The following is a 19,058-nucleotide window of genomic DNA, read 5'->3' as shown; positions in this document are numbered from 1 at the left end:
GGGGGGGGGGTGTGGGGGTGGGGGGTGGTTTGGTTGGGTGCTGCACCCCTTGGTGCTGTCCTGCTCCATCCTGGTTCTCCAGAGATGTGGAAAACCTGGGATCTGATGGTTTCGCCTCAATATCAGTGGGATAAAAGCTCTTCAGGAGCGCGGTTGTGGTAAGAGGAAACTGGTGCTGGGTTAAGCTGGGGATGGAGAGGCTTTGCACTGGGCATCCTGCAGTTCCATGTGTCAGGATCATGGTGGATAACCCCAGAATGCTTGGATTTAGGTGTTTTAACAGCAAAAAGGGGATAAAAGGAGCTCTTGGGTGATGATGTTGGTCCCCTCATAGACAGGGATGAAGGGAAAGCAGAGCCTTTAACATCAGTGATGAGCCCTGGGACCACCATAGGTGGTGGCCCACAGGTGGGGAGCAATGATCTCCCAGTTGAGTTCCATTTGTATGGGATTCACTGACACAATTCCATGCATGGAAGTGGCCCGATGGGATTCATCCAGCTGGGAGAGTTGGACAGTGGCCTTGTGGGACCTTTTGGACACTCTGGAAATGGTCAAAGCCAAGGTGGATTCAGGAGGGGAAGGTCACCTCATCCTGACTATCCTCATGGATGAGGGAAGGTGCCTCTGGTCCACAGCATCCTTCTGGACTGCTTTTTGAGGTGTTTAAACCCAGGTTTAACCATGGTGAGGCCAAATCCTTCCTCCATTGATGCTGTTTTAGGTGTTTAAACCCAGTTTTAACTATGGGAAAGCCAAATCCTTCTTCCATCTATGCTGTTTTAGGTGGCTTAAACCAGTTTTAACCATGGTGAGGCCAAATCCTTCCTCTGTTGGTGCTGCTTTGGGTGTTTAAACCCAGTTTTAACCATGGGGGAGCCAATGGTTCCCATTGTTGTTGTTAGGTGGTTTAACCATGGGGAAGCCAAATCCTTTCTGGAATGGGATGGATCCAAACAAGATGAGGCTGGAATCCCATCAAGCAGCTTGGAGTGGAGCTGCTCTTCCATGAGCTGCTGGATGTGTCCTCTGCTGATGAGAGAAGTTCGTTGCCTCTGGTCCCATAAATCTTCCTTAAAGCTGGATGGATCCAAAGGGATGAATTTGCTCCTGGAATTCTTTCAGGGAAGTAAAAAAGCAAGGAAAGGTTTGCAAGGATCTGCTTGGAATCCTCTGGAAAGGGCTGGCACCCTCAATGGGGGCTCTTTCCCATTGCCTTTGCTTTTAAAAGGCTTGGGAATTCCCAGGTTTGGGAATTTTGGGGTTGGAATGGGAAACACCGAGGAGAGACTTTGGGTTGGAGGTCGTTGTCCTGGGGCTAGATGGGATTGGGACCATCCCAAAAGGTGCTTCAGGCCGAGCATCACTGGTGCAGGTGATCCTCAGGGGTTGCAGCGTGGGCCAAGCTGGCAGAAGAAGGAGCAGGTTTGGGCCCTGCCTGCCCTTGCCGCAAGCTCCCATCTGTGAGAGCCTTGGGAATCCCATTGGTTTGGAGTATCCTGGGAATCCCCTCTTGTCCTGGAGCCTGGGATCAAGCCCTTAACCCTCACTATTGGCCTTGCACCACTTCACTCCTGGAGGAAGCACAGCCCAGACCTCTCGGCTCCTGGAGCTTTTGGGGTGAGTTTGGGCTCCTCATCCCCTTCCTGAGCTCTGCAACCACCCTAAGAGCCAAGAGGAGCCAAGTGTGACCCTTGTGCTGTGGGGAGGCTGGGAAGAGGAGCCAAGCCGCTCTCTGGGAACGTGTCGGGTTCCCTATGGACCATGCCAAGGCAAACAAGCCACGCTGCCGGCTGCTTGCGGCTCCGCATCCTTCCCCCTGCCTCCCACCTCCAGCACTTGGGGTTCATCTCGCTCATGCTCCACTGATGGAGCCTCATGTGGGGGGTCTTTGACCTGTTGCTTATGGGGTTTTGGGGTGGAAAAGGGGATTTTCCACCTCTTTGGATGTGCTGGAGGTTTTCCAGCAGGGAGCGGATGCTGGCTCTGCCCTGCTGCCTGCAGGAGGCAGGGAGCTGCAGGTTGCAGCCACACTTAGATGCAATCATGGAATGGTTTGAGTTGGGAAGGAGCTTAAAGCTCATCTGGTTCCATGTCCTTGCCATGGGCAGGGACACCTTCCATAGAGCAGCTTGCTCCAAGCCCCATCCAACCTGGCCTTGAGCACTGCCAGGGATGGGGCATCCAAACCACCTCCATCCAACCCATCCCAGTGTCTCAGCACCCTCCCAGGGAAGAACTTCCTTATCTCCCAGCTGAACTCCCCTGTTCCAGTTTGAACCCATCACTCCTTGTCCTACCCCTGATGAAGTTCCTTGGGTTTGGACCTGATCGCATCATTCCCAGTATTTCTCTGCATAAAACCCACTGAAACGGCTCCAAAAGAGCTGAGCAAGGGATGACTGGGATCACTGGGATGCATGGAGCTGGCAGGAGGGATGGGACCAGCACATGGTTCCCTCTTTGCTGGGGTTTTGGAGCTGGTTTGTGTTCATGCTGCTCGGAGCCAGAGGGACAGGTAGGGATGGGTTTGCTCCTCCTATGAGCCTCAGTGAATGCTTTGATGGAAAGGTACCATTAAAACCATGGAATGCTGGGGCTGGGAAGCTGCATCCCCAGGGCTGCCCATGAGGATCAGGATCTGCTTTTCCCCCTCTCACAGCCAATAGAGTCCTCCAAGTCCAAAGTCCCAACTCAGGCAGCTCCTCCCAGGCCAGAGCCTGGAGTAAAGCAGGAGCAGCTCCCAGCAGTGAGTGTCCAACCCATCCTGCTGCATCCCATCCGATTGGATCCCTTTGTGTGGGAGCTGCAGCTTCACCCGGATCTGGAGCAGAGCATGGGGTACGTAGGGGTTGAGCTCCACACCTCGTGGTCTGCTTCACTTGGGCCTTTTCCTGTGTCTCTCCCTGCCTGTGCAAAGTCCACACTGGATCTGTCAGCACCTGGATGCTGATTGCACAATCCTGGGCATTCCAGCCCTTACATCCATGAGCCACAGAGAGGTGAAGGGAGCCACGTTGCTCCCAGCAAGCCCAAGCAGGAGCTGTTGGAGTTGCATGGACACAAGGGCACCATCCCCAGCTCCATCAGCAGCCACGGGAGACACGATGTGGTGCCAGCTCCTGCTCTCAAGGTCACATCCCTGCAGGATGTCCTGAAGCCCTAAGATGCCACGAGAAGGAAATGCCTCTGGTTTCCATTATGGTTCACTGGAACAGGACCTGGAGCTCCATAGAGGAAAACCAGCCCCAGCTGTGCCCAGTTTGAGGAGGAACCAAGCTCTCTGGAGTCAGGAGCATGATTCCCACCTTGCTCCTGGCAAAGGGTTGGAGAACATCACCTCTGGCTCCATTCAGATGCTCCATGAAGCTGGGGGTGAAATGGGTTCTCCTGGATGGGGGCTGTTGCCAAGCATGGGGTGATGCTGGGCTCTTGGACTGGAGGTGAAGGTCTCCTTCAAGAGATGCTCTGTTGTGGAGCATCTCATGGTGCTCCTGTGGAGCTCTGCCTCTGGTGGCCCTGTCTCGAGTGGGTTGAGGAGGAAAGAGCTGCTGGTTGCCCCCCTCCATCCTTGGTGTCTTCTGTGGCCTGCAAGAGCCACAAGTGGGGCCGTGGGATGGATTTGGAGATGGGCTTGGGATGTGGGAAGTGCTTCCCTGTGTTTTGAGGAGCGAAACAGGGGTTAGGGGCTGGAAAACATCCCATTTCATGGATATCACTGGAACATTCCCAAGGTGGGTTCCTCATTGCCCTGGTACCAAACCCTGGTGCTGGCTTGGGTGGCATCACACCAGTGAGCACCCAGTCCCTCACTTGGCCACCAGTGAGCTCCAGTGCCACCATCCCAGTGCTTATCCCACCCGGTGGGTGTCTCCATTGGTTTTTCTCACCCCTTCTGGTGGTTCTGGACCACGTGTGGAGCCCAGATCTTTCCTTCCAGGTTCTCTCATGGAGTATCAGGAGCTGGTGCCAACCTGGTGTGGTTCTGCTCTCAAAGGAGACACCTCAAGGTTAAAGCTTGAGCTTGAAGTTGGAGCTGGGCTTTAGCTCCAGAGCTAAACCAGCCCTTGCATCACCTCAGCAGATGATGCAATATCTCCCCCCCTTGCCTCATACCAGTGCTCAGATGGGCCCTCAGCCTCTATAGAGGAGACAAAATGTCTCTTCTTGCTTCTCTTTCTCCAGTTCCTTTCCATAGGCTGCAATTCCAAAGCTTGGGAGAACATGTGTGGGGTCAGAGGAGGCTTTTTTGGGGTGGGGTTGGGGGTTTTTGGAGGTGCTCAGGCTGCTCACACAAGAAGTGTTGCAAGTTCCTGCCCACTTTGCTTCAGTTCTGGTGCTTGAGGAGCTCAGTCGGGGTCTAAACCAAGTCATCACCTTCTGAGGGACCTCTTGTCCTTGCATGGAGGCTGCTCCTTGGCCATTGATGTCCTTTGGAAGTGCTGGTCCTTGTGCAGTGGGAATTAGATCTGGGAGCTACTTGAGTCGGAGCTGATGCTCCTTCCTCATCCTTCATTGCTGGGATAGGAGATGCAAGAGGTTGGGGTGGAGGGGGTGTCCTTCATGCCATTCTGGAAGGGAATCCTGTTGTATTCCAGGATGGGGCCTCACAGTCCAGCAGCTTCTGAACTTTGGAAATGGATTGTCTTCTGAAAGGGTTTTCTGTCCATCTGCACCCCTCTCTGCTCCTTTAGGCTGTCACGAGGCCTCCCCCATTGGACTGGAAACCACCATCCAAAAGACCTCTTGGCTTCAAGCTCTTCTTTGGGATTTTAACCCCAAAATGATGGAGTACTTGAGGTTGGAAGGACCCTCCGGAGGTCTTCATCCCATCCCTGTGCTCACAGCAAAGCGAGGTTCCTCCAGCCCTATCAAGTTGAGCTTTGAGCATCTCCAAGGAGAAAGCATCCCGTGTTGTGACCTCGTCTTCTCCTTGCATAGGTCCAGGCTTCACCTTCTCTCCACCCTCCAATGGGTGCATCCTCCAGTCCCTGATGCATGGGGACCTTCAGTAGGCTCTCTTCATCCAATGATGGCTCTCCCAGCACCTCAGTGACCTTCTGGTGCTGCAGGGACCACCTTGCTCATTGTCACAGCTACTGTTGGGTGCATCTTTAGCCTTCAAATAGGTGTTGAGTAGCTCCAGTGTGAGCCAACCCAATGCCTTTGTGTAGGAAGCATCTGCCATAGGACGAGGGTGCCATGGAGAAGTACCTCAGTGCTCATCCTGGTGGCTTCTGGGGCCATGGTGAAGGTTGAGGTGAGGTGGTTTGCACCCTGGTACACGACTGAGCCTCTTGAGTGTGGTGGCCTCCATGAGGTTCTTCTGGAGATGCTGGCATCTTTCAACCCTATGGAATGTGTTTTGTGATTGACCATCACCAAACATATCCAGAGCAGGGGCCAGGAGATCTCCTGGGCTCCATGGACCTGCTCCTGCGCTGGGGTTCTCACAGGTTTCTCCCTTATCAATGGGTGTGTTTTGGCCATGGGCTCATGTGATGGTTTGGTTTCAAAGTGGTTCCTTGTCCTGCTTGGTGCTTTAGCTCTTGGGAGAGAGGAAGATTGAGGGAGGACCCATGGCCTTGTGTGCATAGAATCATGGAATGGGGTGGGTGGGAAAGGAGCTTGGGATCATCCAGTTCCAACCGCTTGCCACAGGCAGGGACCCCTTCCATAGAGCAGCTTGCTCCAAGCTGGCCTTGAGCACTGCCACGGATGGAGCATCCAAACCTTCTCCATCCAACCCATCCCAGTGTCCCACCACCCTCCCAGGGAAGAGCTTCCTTATCTCCACCCTGAACTTCCTTGTTCCACTTGGACCCCATCACCCCTTGTCCTATCCCTGATGCAGGTCCCTCCATGTCCTCCTTATGTTGAGGACACCAGAGCTGGATGCAGCACCCAAGTGGGGTGTCCCCAGAGCAGAGCAGAGGGGCAGGATCCCCTCCTTGGGTACCCTGCATGGATGCAGCTGGTTTGGAGGGTGTTTGACCTCTTGGAGGAGAAGCCTGAGCTTGGGAATGGATCCAGCTCTGCTCCCTGGGGAGGAGCTGGATTTCCATAGAGGGTAACCTGGAGCCTCTGAAGCCATGAAATCCCCTCCTCCGGCTGCTTCCAAGCAGCAGGATGATGGGAGGGCAGGTCCCTGCTCCCAGGAGGGGATAAATCACCTCGTGTTTGCCTCCAAAGGACACAGCTTCCACAAACAGGGATCATGCTGGAGCTGTGGGGAACAAAGGAGTCCCTGGGAGGCTCCTGCCACCGCCTTCCTCCTTCATCCATGTCCTCTGCCCCCTCCATCCCTGTGCTGGGGGTCAGGGAAGTGTTTAAAGCCTTCCCATTGGAAGAGCAACCAGAGGGGAAGGATTTGGGGGTGTTGGGTGAGGAGGAGCCCACTGGGAGCCATCAACAACCCCCATGGCCTGGGCTGCATCAAGTGGGAGCAGCTGAGCTCTGGGGACACCCCACTTGGGTGTCCTCAACATAAGGGGGACATGGAGGGACCTGCATCAGGGATAGGACAAGGGGTGATGGGTTCCAAGTGGAACAGGGAAGTTCAGCTTGGAGATAAGAAGTTCTTCCCTGGGAAGGTGGTGGGACACTGGGATGGGTTGGATGGAGAAGGTTGGGATGCCCCATCCCTGGCAGTGCTCAAGGCCAGGTTAAACAGGGCTTGGAGCACCCAGCTCTAGTGGAAGGGGGTTGGAACTGGATGAGCTTTAACGTCCCTTCCAACCCATTCCATGGTTCTATGAAGGGCTGGGATTTTCCCCATCCTTTCCCTGGCATTCCCACCAGTGCCTCAGGTTTTCCTGAATGCTCTCCCATGACCTCAGCAGCTTGGCCCTGGATCCCACCAGCCTCTTCCAAAGGGATTTTGGAGCCAAGAGGGCCTGATATGGGAGCCAGGGATGCTGCCACCTCTCCAGTGCTGTAAACCCTGGATGTGGTGGTCCCAGCTCTGTAGGAGCTCCAACCCCATCATCTCCAGGTGAGACCTTAGAGATGCTTGGCCTTAGAAGTCCTCTGCTTTCAGGGCAGGTCCTGCTCTTGCATTCATCACTGAGGTTCTCTGGTCAGTGCGTGGTGAAGGTTCAGCTGTTCTTCACTCATCCCTTTCCTCCATAAGCCCCAGGCATGGTTGGGGCTGGATCTGCTCCCTCCTCCAAGCTGTAGCAACTTCATTCCCATGGCTTCCTGCTCTTTTCCACCCCACCAATGAGCCCCAGGCAATATCTTGGGCATCCCATGACCCAAGGTGATGATGGGGATGATGATGATGGAGCCGGGGCACAGGGCAGGTCCTTGGCTTGGCCTGGGGCTGGGCCACAGCAGGTAACCAGATGGATGCATGGATTCACCCAGCTTCAAGGGAGTCCCAGCTTTCCAAGTGGCTGGACCAGGATGGGGAGATCCAGCATGAGCAGCAAGACCCCTCCTGGTCCTGCCTTGAGCTCAGGCTTGACCAATGGATCCAAAGCCAAAGGCTTTTCTCCTCTTGAGGAAGGACATGTCTAGCTCTGATGGAGCTCAGCAGACCTTCAGGAGGCATCTTCCAGCCTGGCATCTCATGAGCACACTTGGAAGTGCTGTAGAGGATCCATCCCAAGGGTTCAACCAACAGCAGCATGAAGCAAAGCTCCTCCAAGGCCCAGCTGATGCTCAGGGGAAGCCTTGAATGCCATTCCAAAGGCAGGGAAGCATCCCAATGCCATGGAGGGCCCATCCATAGAGGCAGGAGAAACGGTGTTCTCCACAGGGTGGACCCTTATCCAGCCACTCGTGCTGGTAGCCATCTTCCTCCTTGGCTGCAGGAATGATTCTCCATCAACAAGGTTCCCATAGGATTAAACCCTCAAGTGGGGCTTGGGAATCCCATAATCCAGGCTGGGCTGAGGTGGGAATGCCGGGCACAGCAGCAGAGGGGGGTTATGTGCTGGGAATACACCCCAAAACCCCATTGAAGGTGGACACTGACCTTGGGGCTTTCCTCTCTTGCAGATGAGCCTGATCCTGCCCTGTCCGGTGCTGTCCCAGCTGCTGCTCACAGGACAGAACTCAGGTAAGTTCCCAGGGGATGTCTCCATGGATCCTTCTCTCCCTGTGTTCCAGTTCTACAAAGCCCTCACATAGCTCCCTATGCTGGAGGAGGGATTGTCCCACCATGGAGGACACCAGCAGGTCCCTCTAAGAGCCAGGCAGCTCCATCCCTGTGCTGCAGAGCAGTGGGGGCTGCTCCAGTGCATCCCATTTATCCTGCTTCCCAACAAACCTCCCTGCTCTGCCTGCCCTAAATCACATCCTGGAGCCATCCCAGTTCCTCTTGGAAGCATCCCCATTGCCCTCAGAGCATCCCAGTTCCCCTCAGAGCCATCCCAATTCCCCTCGGAGCCATCCTGCTTCCCCTTGGAACATCCCAGTTCCCTTTGGAGCCATCCCAGTTCCCTTTGGCACCACTGGGCCTGTCCCTCCTGTGAGTGACAGTGATGCTGGGAGGTGGGTGCTTGATTTGGGTGCCCCAAAGCATTGGAGCACCCAGGAAAGGCTGGGATTGAGGTGCCAGCCCAAGGCTTATTTTAGTGCCTGTTGTTCCTGGCTCCTTCCTGGGCCAAAGGGTCCTTAAGGAGTTGTTTTAATCTGGTTTTAATCCAGGTTTTGTCATGGTTTTATCATATTTTAGTCCCGTTTTACATTTTAGTCCTGTTTTAATCACATTTTAGTCCCATTTTAGTCACGTTTTGGGATGTTTTAGTCCCATTTTAGGATGTTTTAGTCCCCTTTTACATTTTAGTCCCATTTTAGTCACATTTTGGGGCATTTCAATAATGGTTTCATGATGGTTTAGGATATTTTAATCACATTTTAGTCCTGTTTTACTCATATTTTAGTCATATTTTACGTTTTAGTCTCGTTTTAGTCACCTTTACTTGTGTTTTAATCCTGGTTTACTCATGTTTTACATTTTACTCACGTTTTAGTGACATTTTAACCCCATTTTACTCACGTTTTACTCATGTTTTACATTTTACTCACGTTTTAGTGACATTTTAACCCCATTTTACTCACGATTTACTCATGTTTTACATTTTACTCATGTTTTAGTGACATTTTAACCCCATTTTGCTCACGTTTTACTCATGTTTTACATTTTACTCATGTTTTAGTGACATTTTAACCCCATTTTACTCACGTTTTACTCATGTTTTACATTTTAATCACGTTTTAGTGACATTTTAACCCCATTTTACTCACGTTTTACTCATGTTTTACATTTTAACCACATTTTAGTCAGGTTTTAGCCAGGTTTTAATCTCGTTTATGGGATTTCAGTGGTGTGGGAATCGCATTTCCCCGCTGCCACACCACAGACAATGGGGATGCCAGCTTCCAATCCACAATCATTCCTCTGGAACTAAAATAGGGAAAGGTTTGGAGCTGGGAATGGCGACTGAAGTGGGTTGGGAGGGTCGGTTCTTCCCTCAACTTGGCTTTTCCCAGGAAGGAGCTGGGAACAAATAAGGTTGGAAAAGAAGGCGAGATTGATCCATGCGGATCTGGCAGTGCTGCTGCCTCCACCCAACAAAGGCACTTTGTTCTCCTGCAGCACAACGTGAGACAGTGTTTTGCTGGCCCCGGAGTCATTGGGCTCCATGATCCCACAGGTTTCTCCCCTAGGGATGGGTTAGCAGCGGGCAGGAACTGGGATGTGGTGGTTTGCATCCTGCTCTTGGCCATGGGTGCTGTGTAGAGGGAGAATCCGGGCACGAAGCTGGCTGTGGAGGACAGAAGGGCCTCACCATTAGGGTCAGGATGGGGACACAGAAGCCCCTTGAGTCTCCTTAAGCCCCATGAAGGTGCCATCAGGGGGCTCCTGGATCTCTTGCATCCCAGTTCTTAAATGTGGGCATGCGGTGCCATTCCAGGCTCTTGAGATCCTGTCTCATGCTGCTGATTCCATGCCAGAGGGAGCCATCCCTGCTGCATCCTCATGGTCCTCACCACATCCTTTCTTCCCTGAGAAAGCCTCCAAGCCCAATGTAAGGCTTAAACCCCCACCAGGCTGGAACTGCCCCTTTGGTCCAAGAGATCTTTGGGACGGTCCATGTTGACCATGAGGTCTATTTTGGCCTGAAGTGAGAAGCATCGTTGCTAAGAGCATGTACCCATGTTGAGGTGGGGATAAAGGAGACCATCAGGGGTCCCAGCATCCCAAGAAGTTAGGAGAGGAAAGGGAAGGAGAAGCAAAGAGTGGGATGGAGCATGGGAAAGGCAACGTGGTGATGGGAACCCAACAGTCCTGTTGTACCTGGCATGAAGGTGGCAGAGCCACTGTAAGGAGCAGGTAGAGCCATCACCAAAACAGGCTTGGAGCAAGGCCAGGAGAAGGGATGGGTGACCTCATGTCCCTGCTCATTTCAGGGGGTTGCAGATGAGCTTTGAAGGTCCCTTCCAACCCAAACCATTCCATGACTTTAAGGTGCAGAAATGCAACCAAGGGAAGGTGGGAAGCTTGGTCCTAAGCCTTTATTTGGGACAATATGGGAGTCCCCATGAAATCCCATCCCGTGTCACCCTGTAACGCCAATGGGGCTGTCTCTGTTGACTCCTTCACCCCTTCTTAACTCTCCAAACTCCTTTGCAGCTCCACAACCGAAGAGCATTTGGAGTTCCAGAAGGCTTTGTACAGAACGGATGCCAGGAGCTCCTTGGACCTGCGAACCATGGCCTGGGACACCTCGACCCTGGAGAGCAGAGCAGGAGATGGCAGAGAAGAAAGCACTTTAAAGAGGCTCTCTGGCTTGAAGGACTTGAAGGACACGCGGTGTGGAAAGGAGGCACCATTTGCCATGGAGCCCCAGGTTGTAAACACGGTGCAGGTGGACCCTGAGAGTGACTCTGAGGAGCTGGGTGGTGGCAAGGGGACAGCAGGGCCACCCAGCCCTAGTGCTGGGGCATCGGTTGGCGGCGGCGAGGAGAAGTACCTGCAAACGGAACCAAAGCAACTTGAAGGCCTCAGCAAAGAGCACTTGGAGAAGAGCAAGAGGGGGATCCAGAGGGTGGACTGGATCTCAAGACCCACCAGGAGCCCAAGTCCTCACTATAAAGACATGGGCAAGGTGACTGATGTAGCAACCAACCTGCCCTTCCGGGGCCAGGCCGTGCGTGAAGTGCCTCCTCCGCTGTTCAGGAAAACACTGAACCCTGCCCTCAGCAAGGCCAAGCCCTTGGAAAGCTCCTCATCCCATAGGAAGGGGCTGCTGGTTGACTCGGACTTGGGGGAGATCACCCCGCTCAACGCGGCCGAGTGGACAATCCCAAAGCTGGGCGCGGAGCTGGCCGTGGGCAAACAGACCTGGACGGTGAATGCTGAAGACTCGGTGGAGAGGATGCCATTGATGTCTCTGGATCCTGCTCCCTGCACCTCCTACGACATCGAGATGAGGCCCTATGTGTGCAGTGTGTTGGTGGAGGAGCAGGGTAAGGAGGAGCTGGGGCCGGAGGAGGACCCCACGGTGTACACCTGCATCGAGTGCAGCATCTACTTCAAGAAGAAGGAACACTTGATGGATCACATGCTGCAGCACAATCGGGGACCAGGGAGGGACCAAGACAGGGATGCTTTAGGAGGACAGTGCCAGTTCTGCTGCAACGAGTGTGGATGGGCCTTTGGAGACCCCACGGCTTTGGAGCAGCACAAGAGGCTCCACCAGGAATCCAGGGAGAAGATCATTGAGGAGATCCAGAAGCTGAACGAGTTCCCAGACGAAGGCCGGGACGCGCGGCTGCAGTGCCCCAAGTGTGTCTTTGGCACCAACTCCTCCAAGATCTTTGTCCAGCACGCCAAGATGCACGTCAAGGAGAGGAAGGACCAAGGGGCCAAGAAGCTGAACCTCTTTGGAAGCACAAGCAGCAGGGAAATCCGCGATAGCCCCATGCAGGGCATCTACAAACCCTTCAAACCCGACGAACACGTGGCCCTGCAGATGCAGGTTCCACCCCAGAGCAGCAGCAAAGGGCTCAGCACCTGCGTGCTCTGCAGCTTCCCGGCTCCCAACGACAGCATCCTCAAGGAGCACATGAAGTACGCCCATTCCCACCTCTCCTGGGACACGGAGGTCTATGAGGATGACCCCAATCAACCAGGAACCAGCAGAGATGCCTACAGCCCGGCCCGCCCGGCCCGCTTTGCCGACACGGATTACTTTGGCAAAGCAGAGCAGCTTTTCCCACCCCCTTCCCAGGAAAGCACATCCCATTACGAAGCTGTTCCCAGTTTTACCCTAACGCATCCCAGACACAAGAGCAACGGGGCTGGCAAGAAGGACTACCAGGCATCGGGGTTTCACGCCAGGAAAGCGGCTCCCTATGGTGTCCCGCACAAAAGCTTGGGGTTATCCGGTTTTCCCTCTGCTAAGGCTTATTCCCAGTTTGCTCTGCACCAGCTGAGAAAAAAAGGAGGAGCTCAGCCCCTTGAAGGAGAAGGGGATGCCCTCAGGAGTCACCCCATGGGGCTGGAAGAGCTCAGGCACAAGTGGCTGTTGGGCAACGATGCTGCGAGCATGGAAGAGGAGATCCCCGGAAGCACAGAGATGGATTTGGGTGAGAACAGAGGCGTCAAAGCCCTCAGCATCCCTCAGGCTGCCTTGGACCTCAAGAGGACGTTCAGAGACACCTTGAAGGCCACGGACCCTTCCATAGCCTCAGAGGAGCAGCAGCAGCAGTTGCGGATGATGGTCCCCATCGTCCTCCTGGAGGAGGTGAACCTGCACCCCAAAGCGACAAAGAGGCCCCGGGGGAAGCCCTTCAAGAAGAAAGCGCTGCTCCCATCCCGGGACTTCCTGATGGAAGAGCCCATTCCCTTGGATATGCTCCTGTTGGACTCTCCTCTGGAGCTCGATGACCTCTTGGACTCGGACTCACCCATGCTGAAGAACGAGGAGCGGAAATGTCCCTATTGCCCCGACCGCTTCCACAACGGCATCGGGCTGGCGAACCACGTGCGGGGCCACCTCAACAGGGTTGGGGTGAGCTACAACGTCCGTCACTTCATCTCGGCGGAAGAAGTCAAAGCTATTGAGCAAAAGTTTTCCTTCCAAAAGAAGAAGAAAAAAGGTAGTATGTATTCAATTCACCGTGCCCCTCTTTTCTTGCCCTCCTCCCATCACCGCTTGGGTACGTATGGAGCTCTGCTCCACCGCAACCGTGGTGGCCACGGCGCCGCGTTGGCCTGGCTGCGGTGACCACGGTCACAACGGGCTCATCCCCCGCTCTCATTGACTCTTATCCCCTTTCTTCCCCCCTCCCCATCCAGTTGCCAACTTCGACCCCAGCACCTTCAGCCTGATGCGGTGCGAGTTCTGCGGCGCCGGCTTCGACACGCGCGCCGGGCTCTCCAGCCACGCCAGAGCCCACCTGAGGGACTTTGGGATCACCAACTGGGAGCTCACCATCTCGCCCATTAACATCCTCAAGGAGCTGTTGGCCAACTCCTCGGAGCATCCGATGCTGCAGGCGGCGATGGGAGCGGAGCCTTCGTCCCCGAGCAGAGAGAGGGAAGCTCACGGCTTCGGGCCTCGCAAGAGCATGACCCCCATGTCGGAGGGCAGCATTCCACGTTCTCCTCTGTCCCCGTTCCCCACGTCCTGGGGAGAGGAGTCCCTGCAGTCCTACAGAGATGGTGAGTCCCCAAACCCTTCTGATGACCCCAACCCGTGCTGCAGGGTGGGTATCTATGGGGAAGGGCTGAACTGGGGTTACTGGTGCTGTGTCCCCAAACCCTTCTGATGACCCCAACCCGTGCTGCAGGGTGGGCATCTATGGGGAAGGGCTGAACTGGGGTTACTGGTGCTGTGTCCCCAAACCCTTCTGATGACCCCAATCCGTGCTGCAGGGTGGGTATCTATGGGGAAGGGCTGAACTGGGGTTACTGGTGCTGTGTCCCCAAACCCTTCTGATGACCCCAATCCGTGCTGCAGGGTGGGTATCTATGGGGAAGGGCTGAACTGGGGTTACTGGTGCTGTGTCCCCAAACCCTTCTGATGACCCCAATCCGTGCTGCAGGGTGGGTATCTATGGGGAAGGGCTGAACTGGGGTTACTGGTGCTGTGTCCCCAAACCCTTCTGATGACCCCAACCCGTGCTGGGGGGTCCGTGCTGCAGGGTGGGTATCTATGGGGAAGGGCTGAACTGGGGTTACTGGTGCTGTGTCCCCAAACCCTTCTGATGACCCCAACCCGTGCTGCAGGGTGGGTATCTATGGGGAAGGGCTGAACTGGGGTTACTGGTGCTGTGTCCCCAAACCCTTCTGATGACCCCAATCCATGCTGCAGGGTGGGTATCTATGGGGAAGGGCTGAACTGGGGTTACTGGTGCTGTGTCCTGTCTGCTGCTGGGTTGGGGGCAGAGGGATGGAGGTGCCAGCAGAGGAAAGGGCCAGGCAGTGCTGGCTCATGGGGAGCTCACACTCCATCAGGGAGCTGTGCTTTGGATGTTCAGGCTTTGCCCTTTGAAAAGGCTGTGTTTAGGAATGAGGTTTCCAGTTGGGAAGCCCCTAAAGCTTCTCCAGTCCCAGGCTGGAGGAAAGGGAGAAGAGTGATCACTGGTACCAGTCCAGCCTGGTGGCATTGATCCATGCAGGATGCAACCTCTGGTCTGGTGTCCACCCAGCAGCTCCTTGTTTTCCATAGGTGTTCCATAGGTGTTGAAGGCCCCCTTCCCATGTGGGTTTGCATCTGAGCTGCTCCCCCTGCAGCAGTGAAGCCCCAACCCATTCAAACAGGTTGGAGCCTGCCCCAAACAGCTTCCAGGCTCCAAAGCTTGACTATGCACCGGAAGCTTCCAAACCCTAAAACCTTGTATTGGGAATCCCAGCCACCCCGTGACACTTGGTGCTTCTGGCAGCGTCTTGAAGTCCTTGAAGGAGCTTCTCATTAGGTTCTACTCAGCCTAATCCTATGGGAGAGACACCCCTGCAGCAAGAAGCTGTTTGGCTGTAATGGACATTCCAAAGAGCCTGTAATCCCGGCTCTCCAGACAGCTCCATGTGATTTTGGCTGCTCTTTGGGGTGAGTCTGGAGCATAATGAACACAAATGAACCCCAACACCCCCCCCAAACCCTTCTTTCTTGGTACCTGAGAGGATGAAGAGCTGCCAGCTTGATGTTGATGCCAAAGGGAGGTGATGCTGCCTGTGCCTATGGCCTGGGAAGAGTGAGGTCTCCTGGTGACTGGAATTCACTGGATCAAGTTGTTAGGGGACTGGTGCTGTTTGAAGAGCCAGGGTCTTTGCTAGCGAAGAAGGGTGGGAAGTTACCTTGTGGCCACCCTTTTGGTTCATACAGTTCATAATGTGGCAGATCTAATAGCAAATGGCCCCAAAGGGAGGGTTAGGGGGGCAACAATGGGTCACATCCTGCACTGTGATCTTTGCTCATCACTTCAGTGGCACCCCAAAGGTTTCAGCCTGTGATGGGAGCATCTCCTGCTCCTCGTTGTGCCCATCTGGAGGTGGCAGTGGGGGTTTGGGGGGAGAAATTGGACAATTCCCACTTAGTTTTACCCCCAGAAGTAAAAGGAGCTGAATTAGAGCTTGATTTGAGGGGCTCAATTCAAGCTTTGCTTCAGCGTTGTGTTTAAACCTGGGTATGGTTGAGGATGGACATGAGGGATGAGCACAAGAGCCTTTAAGCTTCAGCTTTCCCCTTAGGCTGTGCTCCTGGATTTAAGCCACATGCTCCCCATTCCCTTTATTGTGTCTTTACCACAAAAACATGGAGATTGGGAAGGCTTCAGGTTCCCCAGTGCAGGAACCTGTTGTGTGACCCACGTGTGCACTGCAACCATATGGAGACAGTGGCTCCGGGTGGCTTTTGTATTCAAATCCAAGCCTGGAGCCTCTTGGTTCCACTCCCAGGCTCCTGGAGGTGGCTTGAACTCCTCCTTGTGTTGCTCCCAGCCCCATGTGATGCATCCATTGCTCTCTCTTGCAACCACTGGAGTATTTGTTCAGCTCTCGCTTGGGGTTTGGCTTTGGGATGCAGTTGGGTAAACAGGGAACAGGTTTGGGAGCAAGGGATGCCCAGTCAGTAGCTGGTAGGGGTTTAGGTGGATTTCAAGCCCGAATTGTCCCCGTGTCTCCTTAAATCCCCCATGAAACATCCTTAAGGACACCTTGCTCATGTTTTGCACCAATTCCTTCATGTATAGAGGGTTTTCAGCAACACTAAGGTGATAAAGGCCATTAGGAAGCTCTAATGAGGATCCCATTGTGGTGGCACCACACCAGTGGCTCCATGCAGGAGCAGCGATGCTGCTGCTGTCTCAGCTCAACATCTGCAGGCAGCTTCCTGCTTCCTTCCTCTCCCCATCCAGCCCTGCATATGGCCAGCAGGTCCCTGCTGCTATGGCAAGGTGCCTCCATAGCTGGTAAGGGTGAAGGATGTGGGTAGATCCTTAAGGAATCCCAAAGGTTGAGTTGGAGCATGATGGGTGCTCTCTGGGCACACCAAATGGCCCCATGGGGGGAAGTTCTCCCTTCCTGGAGGTGCTCAATGAGGAAGAAAGGAGCACTGTGAGGTTTAACACACACTCATTCTCTTTGTGGTCTCACATCCTTAACTGCTCCCTCCTATGGCTTCCAAGCAAGTCCATAGTACCTAAACCAACCCCAGCTTGGCTCCACCATCATCCTCAGCACTTGTGCTGCCATCACCCTTAGACACCCAGTGGGATCTTTGGTGTTCTGAGGCTTTACATCCATTCCCTCTTAACCCACAAGAGGAAAAACACTGACCCCCCCCTGCAGTTCATGCTCTTCTATAGGTCCAGAGCTTCCAATATCCCCTTCTTGGTGATGATTGTAGACCCTGGATCAGTTCATGCTCTTCTGTAGGTCCAGAGCTTCCAATATCCCCTTCTTGGTGATGATTTTAGACCCTGGATCAGTTCATGCTGTTCTGTAGGTCCAGAGCTTCCAATATCCCCTCCTTGGTGATGATTGTAGACCCTGGATCAGTTCATGCTCTTCTGTAGGTCCAGAGCTTCCAATATCCCCTTCTTGGTGATGATTGTAGACCCTGGATCAGTTCATGCTCTTCTGTAGGTCCAGAGCTTCCAATATCCCCTTCTTAGTGATGATTGTAGACCCTGGATCAGTTCATGCTCTTCTATAGGTCCAGCGCTTCCAATATCCCCTTCTTGGTGATGATTGTAGACCCTGGATCAGTTCATGCTCTTCTGTAGGTCCAGAGCTTCCAATATCCCCTTCTTGGTGATGATTGTAGACCCTGGATCAGTTCATGCTCTTCTCTAGGTCCAGAGCTTCCAATATCCCCTTCTTGGTGATGATTGTAGACCCTGGATCAGTTCATGCTCTTCTGTAGGTCCAGAGCTTCCAATATCCCCTTCTTGGTGATGATTGTAGACCCTGGATCAGTTCATGCTCTTCTCTAGGTCCAGAGCTTCCAATATCCCCTTCTTGGTGATGATTGTAGACCCTGGATCAGTTCATGCTCTTCTGTAGGTCCAGAGCTTCCAATATCCCCTTCCTGGTGATGATTGTAGACCCTGGATCAGTGTGGTTCCCCCTTTAGGTGCCACATTCAGTGCCCTGCTGTGCAGGGAAGGGCCACCTCAGCTCTTGCCCCCCCCCTCTGCCCCAGGCTTCACTCTGCTTTGGTTCTGAGCACCTTAAACATCTTCACCCCTTCCTCCCTGCTGCTTCCCTATGGGACCCCCCCTTCCTACACTGTCCCCAGTGGGGCTGCAGTGTCCCTGGGGCCGGGTTCAGCTGTGCCCTGCTGCTGCAGCCGCCTCCTCTGAGGCCAGCTTGGCTCCTTCCCGAGGCTGTTTGTGCAGCTCCTGGCTCCCAATCCCTTGGCAAGCACCTCGGGAGGGGAGCACGTGGTGCTTCTTGGCAGGCCTTGGGAAGCATTGGGCAATCGCAGCTCTCCTCCTCCCTGCCTGCCTCACCTTGCTTTCACAGCCTGCTCCATCCATCTCCTTCCCTGGCCCAGGTCTCCTGGATCCCTCCCTTAGGAATGGGAGCAAACACAGGTTTTCTGGTTGACTTCCCTGCCTGCATGGGGGCTTTCCTCCTGGAGCACATCCAAGGGTTTTAGGAGAGGGTTGGCTGAAAGCACAAGCATCATTCCCTAATGCTCCTGTTGAGTGTTAGGTGAGGACTCGGATGTCTCCATGCCCGAGGTCCTGCCTTGAAGAGCATCCTCTTCCTCTCTTTGCAGGAAGAAAGATGCTCGGGATCTGGGTTGGAAAAGAGCCACAAGGATCCTAAATCCTGACCCCACACCTCAAAGTTAAAGCCAGTGCCTAAGGGCATTCCCCAAACTCTTGTTGAGAGCTTGGGGCCACCACCTCGTCCCTTGGGAGCTCACTGAGCACTTTCTCCATAAGGAACTCATTCCTAATGGACAATCTGAGCTTCCCTGGGGAGCTTTAGACCATTCCCTTCCATCCTGGTTGAGTCTGGGACCCCAGAGCCCCTTTGATTCCTCTCCCACCTCTCCATAGCCAGGCTGGGGGAGCCGGTGACGTTGTGGTGCTGGGATGGAGCCGAGCCCAGCCTGAGCCTGGAGGACACCAGGAGGGGAAGGTGCTTCCACAGGGCTGGAATGGGACGTTTATGGTGGAGTTTTAGAGGGTTTTGAGCCTTGTTTCTTCCTCAATGCTTTGACTTGAGAGCAAAGACCCCAGCACGGCTCCGGTTCCATCCTGACCTTTGCTTCCACATGAAGGCATCAAGATGCTTTGTGGCCGTGGCCTTTTGTCCTCCTCCTCCTCCTCCTTCCCATCCCATGGTGCCTGCTTTAAGCACAGCCAAAGGTCACTCAGCAAACCTCTGGAGGTCCCCAGTGCCAGCAAAGCCAACCTCAAAGCCAGGTCAGGTCCCTTAAGGGCCGCATCCTGTTGAGCTGGAGGTCAACGTGCTCCTTTCTGCTGTGCTCCTGACCTACTTGGTGCTGCCTTTGATGCCTCTGCTGAGCTCCAGGTTAGGGAGAAGCTCACGTTGGGCTCCTCCTTCCCTTTCCACAGGGAGA

General features: G+C 54.3%; 1 protein-coding gene across 1 annotated transcript in view; it reads left to right on the top strand.

The window, feature by feature from the left end:
* LOC133220190 (protein Wiz-like) overlaps window positions 1–19,058 on the top strand; it is a 41,509-nt gene that overhangs the window by 8,806 nt on the left and 13,645 nt on the right. The window contains 3 exon segments of the mRNA XM_061368106.1: window positions 8,005–8,065; window positions 10,646–13,119; window positions 13,316–13,681. Coding sequence (XP_061224090.1) covers window positions 8,005–8,065; window positions 10,646–13,119; window positions 13,316–13,681 — 2,901 coding nt within the window.

The sequence above is a fragment of the Neopsephotus bourkii genome, unplaced genomic scaffold, assembly GCF_033783945.1.
Source record: "Neopsephotus bourkii isolate Nb327-2 ecotype Australia unplaced genomic scaffold, CSIRO-AGI_Nbou_v1 NB_133, whole genome shotgun sequence".
In the NCBI taxonomy this organism is placed as follows: Eukaryota; Metazoa; Chordata; class Aves; order Psittaciformes; family Psittacidae; genus Neopsephotus; species Neopsephotus bourkii.
This window is presented reverse-complemented; position numbering and strand designations above follow the sequence as displayed.